Raw genomic sequence first — 20,396 nt, 5'->3', positions numbered from 1 at the left:
CTGTGCTAGATGTTCCGCATTGCTTTTCCAAGTTTCTCTTACCGTATGTAGTACACTTGTTTTATAAATGTTATGTATTTATGTTTTATTATTGTTAGAATCCTCTTGGGTTTAAATCATTTTAGCAAATATTTATTATTTGCCTATAGTTAGTGTTCCCAGGCACTTTCTGAAGATAATATCACTTGCCAGAAATCATTCAGAATAAGTAGTCAGACTATGGTTTTTTTTAATTTCTAGCTTATACTTTGATTAATTGAACCAGATGGTATAGCTGTCTAATTCTTTACTATCAATAACCTATACTAAAAGAAAATACTGACTTATACCATCTCCTTTTAATAAATTTATTTTGGAGTGATTGTAGATTTGCAGGAAAATACAAAGTTATACAGATTTTCTGTATATCCTTTCCTAGTCTTGTCTCGTGTTAGCATGCCTCATTTATCAACACAAAGAAACTGGCATTGATAATGTCATTTTTAACTAAACTCCCTATTTTATTTAAATTTCACAATTTTCCTACCAGTATCTTCTTCCTGCTCCAGGGCCCAGTACAGACCACTATATTGTATTTACTTGCGATGTCTCCCAGTGTCCTCTGGCCTATGACATTTTCCCTAGTCCTGTTTTTGGTTTTTTTTGTTTTTTTTTGTTTTTTTTGTTTGTTTGTTTTTTCGAGTCAGGGTTTCTCTGTGGCTTTTGGAGCCTGTCCTGGAACTAGCTCTTGTAGACCAGGCTGGCCTCGAACTCACAGAGATCCACCTGCCTCTGCCTCCCGAGTACTGGGATTAAAGGCGTGCGCCCTAGTCCTGTTTTTCATGACCTTTAGTGACTTGTGAAGTGCTGGTACCCTGTAGCATGTCCCCAGGTGGAATTTGTCTGAGCTTTTTTGTTCTTTCCTGTTTCCCCTCCTGTCTTTTTCCTTTCCTCTATCCCTTCCTTGGTTACTCTTTAATCCCCCCCCTTTTTTTAGGCTGAGGATTAAACCCAGAGCTTTACAGGGGGGCTAGGAATGTACTCCACCACTAAACAACAACCCTAGTGCACCCTTCTTTCTTCTTCCACCTTTTGACAGGGACTTATTGTATATTTCTGGCTGTCCTGAAACTCGCTGTGTAGACCAATCTGGCCTCCTGCTCTCAGAGACCCTCCTGCCTCTGCCTCCTAGGCCTTGTGTTTTTTTTTTTGAGATTCTGTAGTCTAACCTGGCCTTGAACTGTCAATCCTTCCATCTCTGCTTCCTGACTGCTGTTATTACAGATATGTACCGCATGCTGTCTGATGTTTCTGGAAGAAGCTAAGAAAAGTGAAGTGCCTTTCTTACAATATCTGTGGTATCACTGCATTGTTGCCCTCCCCGTCTAGTTAATGCATTATTTGCCAGTCTTTTTTACTGTTAATTTCTATTTTTTCCCTTTTGCTACTCTAAATAAGTCCCTAACTCTAGCCAGTCCTTTGTACTAGTGAGAATTAAACTTAGTCTCCTATGGGAGGAAGTAGTTGTACATATTACCTGAAACACAGTGCCACGTCCTTCAAGGCTCCAGGGACGGATCTGACTAGGGTAGCCAAGCAGTGGAGAAAAGAGAGACACAACGAACATACAGAAATAACTGGGATCCGGTAGTCTGGGCTCTGAGCTAGAGAAATTATAATGGTAAAAATAAAATGGTGCCATTCCCCAAGGGGCATCAGCCAGCACTGGGCTATGAGGGACAGCAGGAGCCACTGTGAGAGACCTTGGCGGGTCAGCTGGTCCCACAGGAGCCACAGCGGGTAAAAGACAGAGGCAGATAGGCACGTCATGCAGAGTGCGGTTGGATATTTATTTAGTTATGGAAGGGAAGGAGAAAGTGGAGAGGGAGGGAGAAGGGGGACAAGGAGAGAGAGGCAGAGCGAGAGAGAAAGAGAAATGGGGAGGAAGAGAAGATACCTCTTCGGGAGAGAGATGGAAAAGAAAGAAGCTCAGGCTGGAAGTGGAAAGAAGATCCACTTGCCTTGGCAGATAGGGAGGGAGTAGGTGGAGCTTGTCTCTTAAAGCGACAGGACAGACCATTACATTCCCATCTCTTTTTAATAATAAAAAGGCGGAAGATTAGGCACAACAGGTTACAGGAATTGGGACAGCCAATTCTCAAGAGGTCTTTCAGGGGGAAACAGAAATCTGGATGCTGGTTACATCTTGGGGTAGCTGGTCTCTTTGTTCCTATCTCGTGTTTGTGGTATGGAAATATCTGGTATCTCTTTTTTTTTTTTTTTTTTTTTTTTTGGTTTTTCGAGACAGGGTTTCTCTGTGGTTTTGGAGCCTGTCCTGGAGCTAGCTCTTGTAGACCAGGCTGGTCTCGAACTCACAGAGGTCCGCCTGCCTCTGCCTCCCAAGTGCTGGGATTAAAGGCGTGCGCCACCACCGCCCGGCTATCTGGTATCTCTTACACCTGTTTAAGGTATTGGCAAAACAGAGGACAAAGTTAAGTTTAGGGGGAAAAAATTTAGGACCAGGGAATTGAGAGGGATGTATCTGACCTGTTTAAGGTCAATCCTTTAATTCGGCTCCCTGGAATTCACAAGAATTTTGGGGGTTTATGAAAACATAAGTTTTAAACAAAAGCATATTTATATCAGACTGACTGTTATTTACAATATCTTTAAGACTATAAAAAGCAGTATGAGAGAATTTTGTTAACTTGTAGCTTATTGAAATTTGTTTGGTGAGGCTGTCCTTTTAAATGACAAAACCTCAGCTCTCAAACTGCATCAGAGATCTTGGAGAAGGATAAAATTTTACTTGAATTATTGGTTAAAAAATGACAGAGTACTTACTTGGTTGGCACCTAGAGCTACTCCTCAGGGTCCTCCATGGTTGGTGAGGGTCATATTTGCCTTTTGCTCTTTAGTGCAGGGCCTGCCAGGCTCCAGAAGATCCTGTGGGCTAAGAAGTCTGTAGGAAGACAAGCCTACCTTGACTCGAGCAACTAGAATGTTGATTTCAGTGATTCTGTCCACTGCCTGGAGATCTTCAGTTTAGATGAAAGACAGTTTTGCCCAGTGGTCAGCACTTGGCAGTTGAAGCAAATTGCGGATGGACGTTGTTTTGTGCCATTTGTCTTCTGTCTTCTTTGGAGGAAGTAGAGTGCTGCTGCTAAGAGCCAACCTGTCTCTTTTTCTTATGAAAAGTATTTTTTAATAATTAAACATTTAAATTCTCCAGATCTCTGAGCAGTTGGGGACTATTTACCGGGTATAGATGAGTTATAACTACTGTATAGAATCTATCTGGAGAGCTGAGTCCAAGCTTGACTGTACTGGCTCTCAACTTAATAGGTAAAGCAGGGCTGGATTAAGAGATTTAAAAAAGTATATACCAATTTAAAACATGAGAATTATTGCTTTGTAGTCAGGAATGAGATACAACGAACAGAAAATTATAACATTTAATAGAAAACATAGGTGCATTTAAGTCACATGTATGCACACATACACACAGAGTGAACAGGAATTGGGCAAAGTGGATACTCTTGGTGGGCCCTGCCAAAGGCATGCCACTGTGCAAAACACACATGTAACAGAGTCAGCACTGGGGAACCAGGCAGGGAATACCTCAGTAAAGATGGCAGAACTTGGTCACCTGACCTGGCTCTCAGTTAAAATGGTGATGAAGTCTCCTGACCTCAGTTAAGGTGGTGGTAAGGTCACTTGACCTCAGTCAAAATGACGGTGGTCACATGTTGTATGGAGAAGCCACGTTTTTGAGCCGCAGGTGTTTTAAATATAATTACAAGATAGACTAGAGCTGGGCGGTGGTGGCGCACGCCTTTAATCCCAGCACTCGGGAGGCAGAGGCAAGCGGATCTCTGGGAGTTCGAGACCAGCCTGGTCTACCATAGCTAATTCCAGGACAGGTACCAAAGCTACAGAGAAACCCTGTCTCGAAAAACCAAAAAGAGAGAGAGAGAGAGAGAGGAAGGGAGGGAGGAGAGAGAGAGAGAGAGAGAGAGAGAGAGAGAGAGAGAGAGAGAGAGACAGACTAGAGGCATGATCTGCCCTGTCGCCATGTTGCCGCACCACAAGCCGTGGCAGGGAGCAAAGGCTGGAATTGAAAACAGCTGCTTCACGGATCCGACTAATATTGTCAGTTTCCACGTGACCAGGGGTAGCAGTGGCAGGAAGAGAAGGACTGTTAGTGGTGGCAGGGATAGAAGGAGTGGGTGGGTCACTGACAGAGCGCTCACAGGCGGGTGACTGACAGTTTGAGGGTTTATATTCCATAGCTGAAAACGCGAAAACAGCAAACGAACACTACAAGGCCTGCAGAACGTCTTCTCTCCATAGGCGGGGTGTTAATGAAGCCAGACTGACTCTGGGTTCAGGCCACTCGGAAGCCAGAGGCTAGAGGCCATCCTGGATGGTCTCTCACAGCGGGGAACACTTGAGAGTGGTCCAAAAGAAAAGAAAGAGAAAGGAAAATCCGAGGGACCCCGTGTGCAGTGCTAGCGTGGGAGGACCCCCCTCGGTCGTCCAGGCTTGTTTTTATCTGTGGGAAGCAACCAGAGATGAATGTCCGCGAAGGGCTCAACTGTAGCCATGAAGGCTGTGGTTGGGGGCATTCCCCCCATTTCTAGGAACACCAGGGGATTTCCAGGAGCTCAACGGTCAATTCCTCAGGTTCAGAGAAATGTTTTAGCTGACTGGAAGGGGAAAATTCACCACCGAAGCTGCTAGTGTGCATAGAGATTGGGGTTCATGCAGATAGAATGTGGGGTTGTTCTAATGTAATAAAATGGCGTTGTTCCTTGAGGGACGAGTGAGGGAAGAAGGGGACAAAGAGAGAGGCAGAGAGAGAGAGAGAGAGAGAGAGAGAGAGAGAGAGAGAGAGAGAGAGAGAGAGAGAGAGACAGGGAGAAAGGCAGAAAGAGGAGAGGAAAAGTTGCCCTTCTGGAGAGATACGGAAAAGGAAAAAGCTCAGGCTGGAAGGAAGGAAGATCGCTTGTTTTGGCAGACAGGGGTGGGAGTAAGCAGGGCTTGTCTCCTAAGCACAGCACTCTGGAACCTCAGTGCATTTATTATACAGAGCTGAACAGCATAGAACTGAACAGGGAGGTGGGTTTTTCATGCAGATAAACATAGGAGGCAGGATTCACAGTGTCAAGTTGAATCAAGGGAGGTAGGTTCCACTAATTTCGGTAGGAACAGTCTCTAAGGGACTATCCAGGCTGTAGATATCTGGGGGAACTATGATGAGCATCTCTGTACACACAATCAACCCAGGGAGTGTTATACCCAGATCACAGAGTCCCCCCAAAAACCATTAGGAGACCAAGTCCTGAATGTAAAAGCAAAGAGCCTTTATTCTTACATAAGTTTGCAAACTCTTTGACTCGCTGTGTATCCAACATATTGGAGTGATTGGAGAGCCCCGAACTCAGTTGGGGTTGGGTTTTTATAATAGCAAAGGTAGGGGTAAGGGATTTCTAAGGTTCAGGACCCCGGATTGGCTGACATTTGTCTAGGGGTGTCCTCGTGAAAAGCAATGGGTGTGTGCTGGCAGGTGATCCTATCTACAATGGTTGGAACATTAGGAATTTCCTTTGGATGGTCTGTTCCTGGGTGGTGCCTGGGTGGTCTCAGTTTGTGTTCTTTCTTGGAACCAGGTATTGCCTTAGGGTAAACTACTGAGACTGGGGACTCTGCTGAGCTTGTCATGGCTGGGTCCTGCGGGAGCAAAGGAAGATGTTGTCTTTCACCATGGGAGCCTTGACATGGCCATGCCCGTGTCAATGATACACATCTCACAGGACCTCAAACACCTAGGGCTTCCTCTGTTCCCCACAACACTATACAGTAAAGACTGAGCTTTTTCCTCCATATATCCAATTGTAGGTGTACAAGAAGCCTGTTCTGTGGGGCTTTCACAGGGGCCAGGGCACTTGGAGCAGGAGTAGGAGCTGAAGGCTGGCCTGGAGCTGGAACCTTGGCTATGGTTTAAAGCCTTGGACTATAGTTAGCAAGAGCCTGTGACTCATGAGCATGCAGCCTCAAATGTGCTTCACAAGGTTGGGTGAGCCATGACAGCTTGCAGCTGGGGCCTCTGGCATCCTGGCTTTAACCACCTCAGGATCACAGAGCCTTGATGGCCTCTGCACGTCCACTCACTTCCTTAGCCTTGTTTGCCTGCATCTTCCTCAGCCCCTTTTGTGGTGTTTATTAGCAAAGCACATGCATGTTCCTTAGGAACTTGGGGTCAATGCCCTTAAGAGAGTCATGTCTTTGTGACTGGGGTTTCTTGATGCCATTTCTGTGCCATTTTCAGGATTGGTTGTGTGTGTTGTGATCCTTGGACTCCTGAAGTGCCTGGGACCAGAAAAGAAAACCAGGGAAAACTGGGTCTATCTGTCTCTCTCTGTCTGTCTGTCTCTCTGTCTGTCTGTCTGTCTGTCTGTCTCTCTGTCTCTCTCTCTGTCTCTCTCTCTCTCTGTCTCTCTCTCTCTCTCTGTCTCTCTCTCTCTCTCTCTGTCTCTCTCTCTCTCTCTGTCTCTCTCTCTCTCTCTGTCTCTCTCTCTCTCTCTCTCTCTCTCTCATTTTTCAAGACAGGGTTTCTCTTCGTAGCCCTGGCTGTCTTGGAACTCACTCTTTAGACCAGGCTGGCCTCAAACTCCACCTGCCTCCCAAGCGCTGGGATTAAAGGCATGCATCACCACTGCCAGGCCCAGGGATATTTCTCTATTATTACACTTTAGAAATTCTCTCTCTCTCTCTCTCTCTCTCTCTCTCTCTCTCTCTCTCTCTCTCTCTCTCTCTTTCTTGGTTTTTCGAGACAAGGTTTCTCTGTAGCTTTGGAGTCTGTCCTGGAACTAGCTCTCATAGACCAGACTGGCCTCGATCTCACAGAGATCCGCATGCCTCGAGTGCTAAGACTAAAGGCGTATGCTACCACCGCCTGGCCTGTGTGAATGTGTTAAGCATCTGTGTAGGTTCACTCACCTATGTGGGCACATGTGGAGTCCAGAGGTGAACATCAAGATGTTTTCCTTAGTTGATTCTCCACTTTATATTTTTTGGATATTTTTGTTAATTCTTTGAGAATTTTATACAGTGTATTTCAGTCATATTCACCCCACACAATTCTTCCCTCTGACTCCTCCCACATCCATTTCTACTTCCTAATACTTCCTAACTTTGCATCTTATTTTTCTTTTTTAATAACCTATTATTAATTATTAATAACAATTTGCACTGCCCATAAACTCCTGAGTGTGAGGCCATTACTAGAGTGCGACCAACTTACCAGGAGCACACCCTTAAAGAAAATTCACTCTTCCTCCTCCAGAAACCACCACCTGTCCCCAGCTCCTCAGTTGTAGTGGGGACTCATGAGCCCCTCCCATTCCATGCAGGAAAGCTGAATGGCTGGGTTTTATGCAGGCAACTCCAGCTGCTGCGAGTTCCTGGGTGATGTGGTTCAGACGATGTTGCTGCTCTCGTTCTCCCTGATCTCTGGCTCTTAGAGTGTTTCCACTCCTTCTGCACGATGGTCCCTGAACCTTTGGAGGGGTGTGCTATAGATGTTCCATTTGTGGCTGAGCTCTCCATTGACACTGATGCCCTGTGCTTGTCTGCATAGCCCACCTTCTATCACTCACTTCTCTAGTGAAGTCTGAGAGCTATACTAATCTGGGCGTAGAGAGATACAGATTTGTAGGGCAGTTTGACCTTAAGTCCATTTTACCCATTTTTCAGAATAATAGCGGTAGGGTTCATCCTAGGATTTGTGAGCTCTCCAGCCTTGGGTTCTTGGTTAGACTTACAGTACTGGACCTGTGTTTCCTTTTGTGGAGCAGGCCACACGGAGCCAAGCAGAAAGGAGTTGATTATCCCTGTGACATTCCTGTCACTATTGTAACCATGGGAACCTAATTTTAAAATACCTCTCACTGAACCCAGAGTTCATTATTTCTCACTACACTGACTGATGGCCAGTCCCCTGTCTCTGCACACACCCAGTACTGAGGTTTCAGAAGCACACAAGTATGCTCAGCTTTACTGCTGGTGCTGGGGCTCTGAACTCAGATTCTCACATTTGCTTAACAAGCACTTTCCCCTGGCTCCCCAGAGATTTTTTGAGGTAAATTTAATAAGATGTGGTGACTTTGGATGAGCACAATTGATTAGGGGAAAGTGATGCTCTGACTTTGGGTTCAAGGCCTGGAATTTAAGTTTTGGTTTGGATCTACACACTAGCAAGCTTGAGAACTGAACGTCAGCTTTGGTAAAGCTTAGCTCTTTCAGTGCCGGTTCCTCTAGTGTTGATCCAGCTCCACCGAGTACCCATGCCATACACCTCAATCTAACTGGAACACCACGCCCCCTAGTGGACAGTCAGCGCCTGGGTACTTTTTCATCTCGAGGAATCTGAGCATGACTTGTTTTTTTACTTGTGTGCTTTTCTCTGTAGCTCATTTCCACATCAGAAGTGTTTGACTGAATTTTACAGTAACTTTTTTGGGGGATTGTGGTGGTTTCAAGACAGGGTTTTTCTGTGTAGACCAGGCTGGGTGAACTCAGAAATCTGCCTGCCTCCCCTCTGAGTACTGGGATTAAAGGTATGCATCACTCTGCCTAGCTTCGGTGACTTGTTAAATCCTTCCCATTTCAGTTTCCTGTACACTCTCATTGTAACCTCATGTTTAGGAAAAGGGTAGTTACCCTTGTTCTAATGCTATGATAAACACTGTGACCAAAAGCAACTTGAGGAGGAAAGGGTTTATTTGAACTTAGAGCTCTCGCAGGCCATCCCATCAGAGCAGAGTCAGGGCAGGAACTCAAGACAGGAATCTCAGGACAAGAACTGGAAGAGACATGGAGGAGTTCTGCTTACTGGTCTGCTTAGCTTGCTTACTTGGCATGCTTCTCTTCCTAACTTTAATTTTTATTTCTGTGTGTGTGCCAAGTGCATGCAGTGTCCTAGAAGGCCTGAGGAGGGTATCAGATCCCCTGGAACTGGAGTTAGAGACAGTCGTGTGCTACCCAGTGTGGGTGCTAGGATCTGAACCTAGGTCCTTTGTAAGAACAGCAGGTGCCCTTGGCCATTGAGCTGTCTCCAGTCCTTCATCATTCTTTCTGTAGTTTTAAAGACCACCTGTCCGGGGCTGCCCTGCCCCCCAGTGTCAGGGTCCCTCCCACATCAATCATTAATCAAGAGTATGCCCTTCAGACTTGCCTACAAGCCAGTCTGATAGAGACATCTTCCCAGTTGAGTTTCCTCTTCGCAGATAACTGTAGCTTGTGTCAAGACAAAACTAACCCAAGGCGCACTCACTCCTGATTAACTGGATGATCATTGTCTTCCATCTGGGACCATGTTAATGTTAATTCTTTATTTCAGAGCCATCATCAATCACTTTAATCCCAAAATTGAGTCCTACGCTGCTGTGAATCACATATCTCAACTCTCGGAAGAACAGGTAAGTCAGTCCTCTCTGAGGAATGGCCTCCCTGGTGCTGTCTGCTAATGGGATCCTGTGACTGAGCTCCAAGCAGGGTGGTAAAACCAGGCTGCTGAGAAGAGTTAGTGCAAGATTGCTTGCTGATTCTTTAAATTCTTCATTTGTGCCTTCTGAAGGATTTGTTTAATTATATAGAGAATATGAGGTAAAATTTGACGAGTTACTGTCTTGCAGCGGGTGATAAAATATTACTTTTTAAGCTCTCAACCAGTTATTTTGATTTCTGAAAGTCAGAAATGTCAACATGATGTGCCCACCTGTGACCCAGCACTCGGAGGGTGGAGGCAGGAGTTCAGGTTATCCTAGGTTATCCTAAGTTGCATAGTGAATTCAGGGACAGCCTGGGCTGTGTGCCACCGTCTTAAGAACTCAAACAAACCAATAAATAAATAAGACATGAGAACTTAGAAGTGAACGTAAATTCCCACCACAGGAAAACTGAAGATGTGTGCTCCTTGAAGCACCAGCTCTCATTGGGATAGTTTTTCTTTAGTGATTGAGTCGTCTCTCCCTCGGACAGTTATTTCTGGCAGGTTTTCTGTGGTGTTGTCTGAGTTGAAGTTAGCCTCACACATCTGTTTACCTGAAGCCTGGCCTGATTTCCCCTTCTCCCTTATTGCCTGTGTTCAGCTCTACGTTATGTAAAAGTACAAATGGGGCTTCAGCATGGCGTGGAGTTGAACTAGCATTCGTTTTGAGGCTTTTTCTTCTTCTTTTTTTTTTTTTAAATAAGTGGGGTTTTTTGTTTGTTTTTTGGAAGACATGGTTTTGTTTGCTTGCTTGCTTGTTTGTTTTTTCCCCCAAAACAAGGTTTCTTTGTGTAGCCCTGGCTATCCTAGAACTAGCTCTGTAGACCAGGCTGGCCTCAAATTCATAGAGATCTGCCTGCCTCTGCCTCCTGAGTGCTGGGATTAACAATGTATACCACCACTGCCTGGCTTAAATAAGGATCTGTATTAGAATAATAATTAACAAGTGCATAACTTTATATAAAAGTGCTGTTTACAAATTAAAAAATACATAAAACCAGGGTCATATAGCCTAATTTAGCTCATATAGCTGAATTCACTGTGTAGGTGAAGATGACCTTCAGCTCCTGGCTGTCTGGCTGGTATGCCCCACCTTGCTGTTTCATTCAGAGACTTTTGAGTCTTGTATCAAAGGCACAAAATAAGATGATGAGGAGATGGCTCAGTTGGGTGAAGTGCTTCCTGCTCAAGCCTGGGAACCTAAGCTTAAGCCCCAGTATGCACATAAAGAAGCCAGGCATGCCTGTAATCCCATCATAGGAAGGCCGAGGTAGATGGATCCCTGGAGCTTGCAGGCCAACCAGTCTAGTTGCATAGGTGAGCTCTAAGTTCAGTGAGAGGCATGTGCACGCGTGCGCACACACAAAGTAGAAGCAGTTGGAAAAAGACATTGGTTGTAAACCTCTGTCCTCCACACATACTTGCTTGCTCTACATAATACATACATACATAAATACCTAATTCTCTTTCTTGCTTCCCATCGTTCTCAGTTGGAAAAGCCAAGGAATAAATTCCAAACTAGTGAAACTATGTGTGTTCTGTTCTTCCTTGCCAGTGCATCACTGTAGCTCTTGTGAGTGTTTTACTGGCAGGACCAGCCAGCAAGTGTATTATGACCATGTGTTCCTGTGTTCCTGAAGCGATTCAGTTCACCCAGCGAGGCAGCAGGCAAGGCAGAGCCTTCTCAGTACTCCCCCCAGTGGCTCTTCCTGCAGCCAGATGGATAGTACTCTATTAATCTGTCAGTTGTTCCCTTTGAAATATTTGTTCTCTTTTGTGAAGCCAGCTGTGTGACTCCATCCCCATACTTAAAGCCGCCTTTATAAATGGCTTTCATTTTCTTTTTTTCCTCTGCCTATAGAGCAGAGCAGATTCCTGTTCTTTTGGTACTGGAGCTGTCTGTGAGGTATTTATTGATGCTCCCTTTTCCTGTGGACCAGTTCATGATAATTCTACTGTGTCATTTTTATACAGAACAGTCCGTGTATTGTGTTCTGTATGTTAATGGAAGGAGACGCTCCTACCACTGCCACTCTGGAGAGCCTGAAAGCCACGGGCAGTGTTCACCCCAGCAGCTTGGGAAGGTCAGCCGCAGGGGTTCTTTCTGAGTATCAGCCGCCAGCCGGTGATAAAAGCCCATTGCAGTGCATGAGGAAGTCAGAAAAGGAAAGATTAACAAGTTATCCTCACCCTCTTTCATCTTCTTTCAAGGTTAAAAGTGGCAAATGATGTTTCTTGAGTCTAGAAGCCAGAAGTGAGGCAGTTCCTAGGGAAGGGAACTCTGTTTATTCAAGAATGGGGAAGAGGGCTGGGGCTGTCGCGCCAGGTAGAGTGCTTATGAGTGCTCACCTAGCATGTAGGGATTTCATGCCCCAGCACCACTACGGTGGGAGGAGTCCTCATGTAAATAGTTACACGTAGCTGTGACACTACAGGATCACGGGTGGAAAGCCAAGTCTAATCTCTGCACTCGTAGAGTTATCGTGTGCTCATGGGCTCATTACTGCTAGCAGGATGCTGTTATCCCAGGACTCTGCTCTCAAAATAGTTGTTTGTCTTCCCCAACTGCTTCTGAGGGCTGCTAATGATAGCACTATAGCGCACTTGTTTTTATCAGATTAGAGGCATTTGACTGCCTGTCTATCTCCAACATGTGGAGTGCTTCTCTCCCTTCACTTAGGAACATTAATGCTGATGTCACAATGTCAAGAGTATTTGCAGCTTCCCAAAGAGCTGGGTTTCGGGGCAGTAAGGCCCTGCAGCTGGTAGCAGCTATTCTTAGTAGGGAGGGAAAAGAAAAAAAAAAGCAAAACAGGATTAAAATCCCTAGCAGATTCTAAATACTTCTATAAGGTAAGACCTAAAGCCTGTTAATATATGTTAGCTGGGGTTTATAGCATACAGTAAATCAGGCAGATAGGACAGACCCTTTGCTAGCCCTGCCTGCCCAGCTTGTCATTTTGTTCCTACAAAGATTTGTGGATTTTTTTTTAAAAGACAGGCTTATACACTATAACCTAGACTAACCTGGGACTCACTGTATAGCCCAGGCTGGCCTTCAGTTCCTCTTGTGTCAGCCTCTTAGGTGCTGGTATTAGAGATTGGAGCAACTGTGACCACCTAGATTTGTGAAGTTTTTCTAAGTTTATGTATTTTTATAATTTAAGTGCAAGTCAGTCTTTAGTCACTTGTCTCTCAAGCAAACAAACAAGAAAACAGTTTCTCTATATAACCCTGGCTGGCTTAATTTACAGAAATCCACCTGCCTCTTCCTCCGTAATCCTGGATTACAGGTGTGCACCCAGAGTCCCGTCCTAATTCTTTGCTTTTGATTCAATCACAAACAGTAAGGGCCTATCGATGCCAAGCACGTTGTAAGGGCTGACGGGCAAACCTTCCTCTTTTTAAATTGTCGTTTAAAAGATTTGCCATCCTAACAATGGTTAGGGTGTAGGAAACAGTTTGCTCAACAGTGCACACATGGATGGATGTCCCAGATCTCTGAGATTTTTCTTTCCTGCAGAACTGAAACTCTGTCTGAACAGCCCTGCTCCTCTTCCTGTGCTGCCTTGGCAACCAGCATTCTGCTTTCTGTTTCTGAGGCAGACAAACTATCTTCAAGCTTCACTTTCACCCCAGTGCCTAGGAGCTTGCTAAGAATTTCTGCAAATACAAAGTCAAGGACTTCCTGAGGCAATCTTAAGGGTTGGGATATAGCTCAAATCCAGTGTGCTGCCTCTTCACCTAGCCTACTGGAGTCTCCTGGTTCATTTTCCCAGCACACCCCCCACCAAAGAAAGAATGTTAAGAGAGAAAAAGCATTCTGCTGGAATATCCCTGGAACGTAGATGATGCAGTCAGATCCTTTCACTTTCTATATTAGGAATTGTTGTTGCTTTGATTATTATGATGTAATCACAATCAGTTTGCCTGTTTAGATCTTTGGGTTTTTTGTCTTAGTGTTTTGCCTGCATGTATGTCTGTGCACCATATTCCTGCCTTGTTTTTTCAGTTGAGGTTTTATGTAGTTCAGGTTAGCCCAGAACTAACTCCCTTGTAACTGAGAATAACCTAGAGTGTTTGATTCCTGTCTCTACTTCTCAAACTCTGGGATTATAGGCTTGAGCCAGCTGTGTTAGCAGTCTTTGCTGAGTTTTTTAATGATTTATTTTTATGTGCATTAATATTTTGCCCTCATATGTGTTTGTGTGAGGATGTCAGATCCCCTGGAACTGGAGTTACAGACAGTTTGAGCTGCCATGTGGGTGCTGGGAACTGACTCTGGGCCCATTGGGAGAACAGCGAGTGCTCTTAACCATGAGTCCTTTCTTCAGCTCTCTTTGTTGAGGTTTTAATTCCTACCATTTCCTTTTAAGTTTCTTCTCTCTTTAGAGCTTTGGATTTTGGATCCAGAGGAGGCCGTATAGCGTTGTATAGGACACTTTTTACATGTATTATGTGGGGGCGTGTGTGTATGCATGCTCAGAGTTAATTTATTCCCTATAACATGTGGGTTTTGGGAGTCAAATTCAAGCTTGGTGGCAGGTATTGGTACTGGCTAAACCATCTTGACAGCCCACAGGACTTTTTTTTATTTATTTATTTTTTATTTATTTATTTATTTATTTATTTATTTTTTGGGTTTTTCAAGACAGGGTTTCTCTGTGGCTTTGGAGCCTGTCCTGGAACTAGCTCTGTAGACCAGGCTGGTCTCGAACTCACAGAGATCCGCCTGCCTCTGCCTCCCGAGTGCTGGGATTAAAGGCATGCGCCACCATCGCCCGGCTTATTTTTTTTTTTTTTTTTGGTTTTTCGAGACAGGGTTTCTCTGTGGTTTTGGAGCCTGTCCTGGAACTAGCTCTTGTAGACCAGGCTGGTCTCGAACTCACAGAGATCCACCTGCCTCTGCCTCCCGAGTGCTGGGATTAAAGGCGTGCGCCACCACAGCCTGGCCTGGGGACTATTTTTAAAAAAATATTTATCTTTGTGGGTTTTTTTAAGATCTATTTTATTTATTGTGTGTACAGTATTTTACCTGCATGTATGCCTACAGGACAGAAGAGGGCACCAAATCTCATTACGGATGGTTGTGAGCCACCATGTGGTTGCTGGGAATTGAACTTAGGACCTTTAGAAGAGCAGGCAGGCATTTTTAAAAAGTATTATTACAAGCAGAGTATGGCTGAAAGCTGCTAAGTATTACTTCCGTGAACTTCCTTTTTTTTTTTTTTTTTTTTTTTTTTTTTTGGTTTTTCGAGACAGGGTTTCTCTGCGGCTTTGGAGCCTGTCCTGGAACTAGCTCTGTAGACCAGGCTGGTCTCGAACTCACAGAGATCCACCTGCCTCTGCCTCCCGAGTGCTGGGATTAAAGGCGTGCGCCACCAACGCCCAGCTTTCCGTGAACTTTCTAAATCGTTTGGTTTCTCCTGATCCTAAGAGCCAGCACACCTGACTGCTGCAGAGTAGAGAGCTGTCTCAGCTGCTGGGAGCACTTACTGCCCTTGCAGGACGTCAGGATCTGGTTCTCAGAGACCATAGTGGGCAGCTCACAGCCACCTGTAACTCAGGTTTCAGGTAGCCAACACCCTTTCTTGCTTCCACAGACACCAGCAAGCACATGATACACACATGCTATATACCTGCATATACTCAAATATACATATAAATAAAAATAAATCTAAAAAAACTACAAATGGGATGCTGGATGTTGGTGGTGCATGCCTTCAATCCCAGCACTTGGGAGGCAGAGACAGGCAGGTCTCTGTGAGTTTGAGACCAACCTGGTCTACAGAGCGAGTTCCAGGACAGGCTCCAAAGGTACAGAGAAATCCTGTCTTGAAAAAGAACCAAAAAAAAAAAAAAAGCTCACTGACTGTTGACTGTTCTTCCAGAGGACTGGGCTTCAATTCCCACACCCACATGACAGCTCCCAATTGTCTGTAACTCCAATCTGACACCCTCACACAGACATACATGCAGGCAAAACACCAGTGAACATAAAATAAATGAATTATTTAAAAACACTGCATGTGGGGGCTGGAGAGATGGCTCAGTGGTTAAGAGCATTGCCTGCTCTTCCAAAGGTCCTGAGTTCAATTCCCGGCCACCACATGGTGGCTCACAACCATCTGTAATGGGGTCTGGTGCCCTCTTCTGGCCTGCAGGGATAAGCACAGACAGAATATTATATACATAATAAATAAATAAATATTTAAAAAAATAAAAATAAAAACACTGCATGTGACTGTTAGGTATTTAGAAATTCAAATGATACCTAACTTTTTGTTTTTTGTTTGTTTTGGTTTTTTGAGATGTCTCACTCTATGGCTCAGGCAAACCTGGAACTCACCAAGTAACCCAGTCTGGAACTCACTGAGTAACCCAGTCTGGAACTCACCGAGTAACCCAATCTGGAACTCACTGAGTAACCCAGTCTGGCCCCTGATAGTGGCCAGACTCCTGTCTCAGCCTTCTAGGTGTTAGAATTAGAGGTCTGAGCCCCAGGCCCAGCCTAGTTTATTTCCAGTAAACAGTGAGGTGCTCGTAAGAGGGGAGCACCACTTTGAGGGCTCTGTGTCTTTAGGGGCCTTTGCTTGAGAGAATGTTCTCAGAAAAATATTGGTAGAAAGCTCTAAGAATTTAAAGCCTCCAAGGAAAGGAATGTCCCAGGGTACTTTTGGATTGTAACCAGGGTGCCTGAGGCATACTCTAGTGTCCCTACGCTGTTTTCTCTCTTTAGAACTCGGTTCTAACCTTTATGCAAGGCAGCCTTGGAGGAAGACTCATGTTCAAGAGTTAAGACTCCACAACAGTCGGAACTCAGCTTCCTATACTTGACAGCGTGCATTTCCACGGCAGCCTGTGAGCCCTGAGTGACGGTTGCCGTGGGAACTCTGACTGAGACGTGGGACAGACGTGGGATGAGACATTAGCTGTCTGACCCCACCTTCCTGCTGTCTTTATCTGTGTTCTGGCATTTCAGTTGACCTGCTGGGCAGAAAAAACATGTCAATGGAGCTGTGTGTTCACTGGAAAGACGGAGTCAGAGGAAGGGGCAGCTCCTGCCCACTGCTCACACTCTGCGGGCATCTGGAAAAGGGCGCAGGGGAGTCAGCATCCAGGTCCTGTGCTGTGGGTGATGCTTTCAGCTGGACCAGGGGGAGACCCTGCGTAGGGAAGGAAGTATCTTGGATTTAAAACAGATTTAAATTCACAGAAGAACAAGAGCACGTTATGATTGTTGAGGGAGTACTTTTGCATGTTATTTCCTGAAATCCTACAAGTTAGACAAGATTTTATAGGTGAGCACACTAATGAGACTGATTTGTTCAGGTCAGGCTAACTCCAGAGTGTATGTGCATGCGTGCACGCGCGCACACACACACGCACGCACACACACATCACAGTAAAGTTTAATCCCCCTTGAAACTTATATCCCAGGCTGGCCTTGAATTCACTTTGTACCTAAGTGTAGTACGAGAGTGGGCCCTTTTGTTTCATCCTGCCCGGCTAGCTCACTCCCGAAATAGCCACACAGAAACTGTATTTATTTAAATACTGCCTGGCCTATTATCTCCAGCCCCTTATTGGCTAACTCTCACATATTAGTTTAACACATCCTCATTAATGTGTATCACCACTTGACTGGCTTACCGGCATGAGTCTAACCAGCGTCCGTCTCGGGCAGGAAAACCATGGTGTCTGCCACACTGCCTTCTTCCTCCCAGAATTTAGTTCTATTTTCCATGCCTACCTAAGCTCTTTCCTATCAAAAGGCCAAGGCAGTTTCTTTATTTAAACAATAAAAACAACACAAATACAAAAGGACCTTCTATACCACCTAAGGATGATCTTGAACTTCTTATCTTCCTGCCTCTATATTGAGTGCTCTGATTATAATTGTGCTGCCTTCCATGCCCCATGTATATGGTACCAGTACCAGAGATCTAGCACAGGGCTTTTTGCATGCTAAGCAAGCGTTGTACCAACTGAACTCTATCTCTGTTCAGCATCTTAACTGCTTTTTTTTTTTTTTTGAGATAGGGTTTCTCTGTGTAGCTCTGCCTGTGACTAGACCAGACTGGCCTTGAACTCAGAGATCCACCTGCCTCTGCCTCCCTAGTACTGGGATCAAAGGCGCACAGCACCACTGTCGCCTTCTTAACTGCTTTTAAGGTGGTGCATTTGTTTTATTCAAAAGTCTCAAGTCGTGTTGCACAGCCACATGGGGGATAGCGACAGCAGGGGTCACTCGCAGGTGGAGAGGAGCTCAGCTATTATTGTGTCTGCCATTGTCAGAAGTTTCTTCGTTGATGTAGAATTTTGAAGTGGCCCCCACCTGAACGGCTGGTCAGTGCAGGGAAGGAGCAGTGCTCGAGGAGTGACAGGCAGACTGCGGACAGACCGAGTTGTCCCGAGTTGTCCCCGATGGCCCAGCAGAGCAGCCCCGCTACTGGAAGTACCCTTATGCAAAGTTGTGTCTCTGTTAAAGTTGTATTTGACTTGAAATATTTTTGTCCTTATTATTTTATAATAATGTATGTATGTCTGTGTACCATGTTTACACATGGTACCCATGGAGGCCAGAAGAGAATGATACAACCCTTGGAACTGGAGTTACAGTGGATTTTGAGCCACCGGTAGGGTGTTGGGAACTAAACCTAGGTCCTCTGCAAGAGCAACCAATGCTCATAAATGCCAAGTCATCTCTTCCTTGACATAGTTTTAGGACCCATAACAGTATTTTGAGTTTTTATAACAATCATAATCACGAGGTAATTGCAATCTGAAAAATAACTCGCTCAGCTGAAAGGGAAGCTGGGTATAGCTTACAAATGGGATTCTGACTGTTAGGGGCAGGAGTTATGCAAGCCCTGGCAAGGAGGCAGAGACTTACTGAGTTAGGATCAGAGAAGGCTAGCCTTCTAATCCCCCTGCTTCTGCCTCCCAAGTGCTGGGATTATAGTGTACACCATGGTCTCTGTCGAGAGATGGTGACTTTTTCAGCTCAGGGTTTCATACTTCTGAAATAACATGTTTGCAAGGAAAGAGACCTCAGGTGGGGAGTGCAGACACATGTGCCTGTTTGCTGCATCTGGACAGAGGCTAAAGACCTGATGGAGTTCCTGTGTTTCCTCCACTCCCATTACCTCAGTACCTCTAAACATGATTAGATGTCATGCTGACACAGGGGCTGCATGTGTCACATCTGTAATTAGTGCAAAGAAAGTGTCCCAGGGCTGTCTGGCCTGAGCCGAGTAAGTCAGGGAGGTGGTGACTGCCCGGGGAAATTAAGGAGAGCCACCAACACCAGTCCTTTCACCAGTGAAGGCCTCTCACTAATCACCCGCTGTGAGGTTCATTATCTGGTCTCCCTGACTGAAGGGCAGGCAGAGCCTGCCAGATCAATGAGTCTGAAGGCAGTAGAAAGCCCCTTGGAAGCAGGCTTGCAAGGCATGGTCTGACGGTGAGAACTGGGCAGCTTAAATTGGTTTTAAAATTGGATTTGCTCCTGAACTATAGGAGATGAAAATAGAGAAGGGAGAAGAAAAAGCAACCAACTTGTACGTGTTGTATGCAGAGGCCTGCAGTCAGGAAGTGCTGCCTTTCAGACACACTGATTCTCCGGAAGCCAAGAGGTGGACTTCTACCCTCTGGATCACTTTTTCCAAACAAGTCACATTAACTGATAGTTCCCTAGGAGAAAATCGAGTTATCTCAGATAGAAAATCCTTTCTAATGCCCAGTGGAGGAGCAGATACCCAGCATGTGTGGGTTGTGACAGGTTGTTCTTTGTGTGGCTCTTGGCTTTGGATTTGTTTTTGTGTGTGTGTGTTATAGGCTGCTCCCCCCATTCTTTTCTTTCTTTTTTTCTTTTCCAGCCAGTTCTTACCTCTGAAGGAAACTCTCAGGACTCTTTGGTACAGGACAGGAAACGTATGCCTGCCTAGGCTGACTCTTCCCAGATTTCTTTGTGCAGAGAGTACAGAAGTACTTGTACCAATCAATCTAGGAGCCAAATGCACTCCAGAGCTGCACCTGTCCTTGAGGAGCACAGGGTTTGCAGCACTACTGTTTGGGGATTTTTCTCTTTTGAGATGAGAACTTAGTAGGTAGACAACACCAGTTTAAACTGGTTTGTGACCTTGTGCATACTCTTCCCAAGTGTCACAAATGTGCACCCTGCCCAATGTGGCCCTTCGTTCCTCCCTCCCTCCCTCCCTCCCTCCCTCCCTCCTTTTCTTTGACATGGTGCCTCTGCCTCATCTCAGGTTGACCTGGAATTTGCTATGTAGTCAAAGCTGGCTTTGAACTGATCTTCCTGCGGACACCTCCCAAGTGCTAGGAATGCAGGCACAGGCCTCCGTGCCTGGCTTCAGATCACTACTTTGGTGTTAGACCTTTGCTGCAGGGTGTGTATTCCTGTGGACCTCTCAGTAGCTGTGTTTGGGGTGATGCTTCAGCTCCTCCGGACCACATATGAGCCTAAGAATCATGAGTAGCTGTTGTCAGAAGGCCGCTTGTTCGTCCCCGGCTGCTCAGCCCCAAAATAACCACACAGAAACTATGTTATTTAAATCACTGCATGGCCCATTTGCTCTAGCTTATTGGCTAACTCTTATCTTAAATTAACCTATCTCCATTAATCTGTGTATCACCACAAGGCTGTGGCTTACTGGGTAAAGTTTCAACATGTCTGTTTCCTGCGGGGCTACATGGCTTCTCCCTCACTCTGACCCCTTTCTCCCAGCATGCTGTTTAGTTTTCCCCGCTTACCTAAATTTTGCCCTATCAACAGGCCAAGGCAGTTTCTTTATTCACTAGTGGTATTCAGAGCATACAGAGGGGAATCCCACATCATAAA

The 20,396-nt window shown here is 45.3% G+C and overlaps 1 protein-coding gene across 2 annotated transcripts in view; it reads left to right on the top strand.

The window, feature by feature from the left end:
• The window catches only part of Armh3 (armadillo like helical domain containing 3), a 195,752-nt gene that overhangs the window by 159,433 nt on the left and 15,923 nt on the right, over positions 1-20,396 (top strand). For both annotated transcript variants that reach the window (XM_075974238.1, XM_075974239.1), the window contains one exon: positions 9,383-9,461. In XM_075974238.1, the coding sequence (XP_075830353.1) occupies positions 9,383-9,461 (79 nt within the window). The remainder of the gene's footprint in view (positions 1-9,382; positions 9,462-20,396) is intronic.

This window comes from Microtus pennsylvanicus, chromosome 5 (assembly GCF_037038515.1).
Source record: "Microtus pennsylvanicus isolate mMicPen1 chromosome 5, mMicPen1.hap1, whole genome shotgun sequence".
NCBI lineage: Eukaryota > Metazoa > Chordata > Mammalia > Rodentia > Cricetidae > Microtus > Microtus pennsylvanicus.
This window is presented reverse-complemented; position numbering and strand designations above follow the sequence as displayed.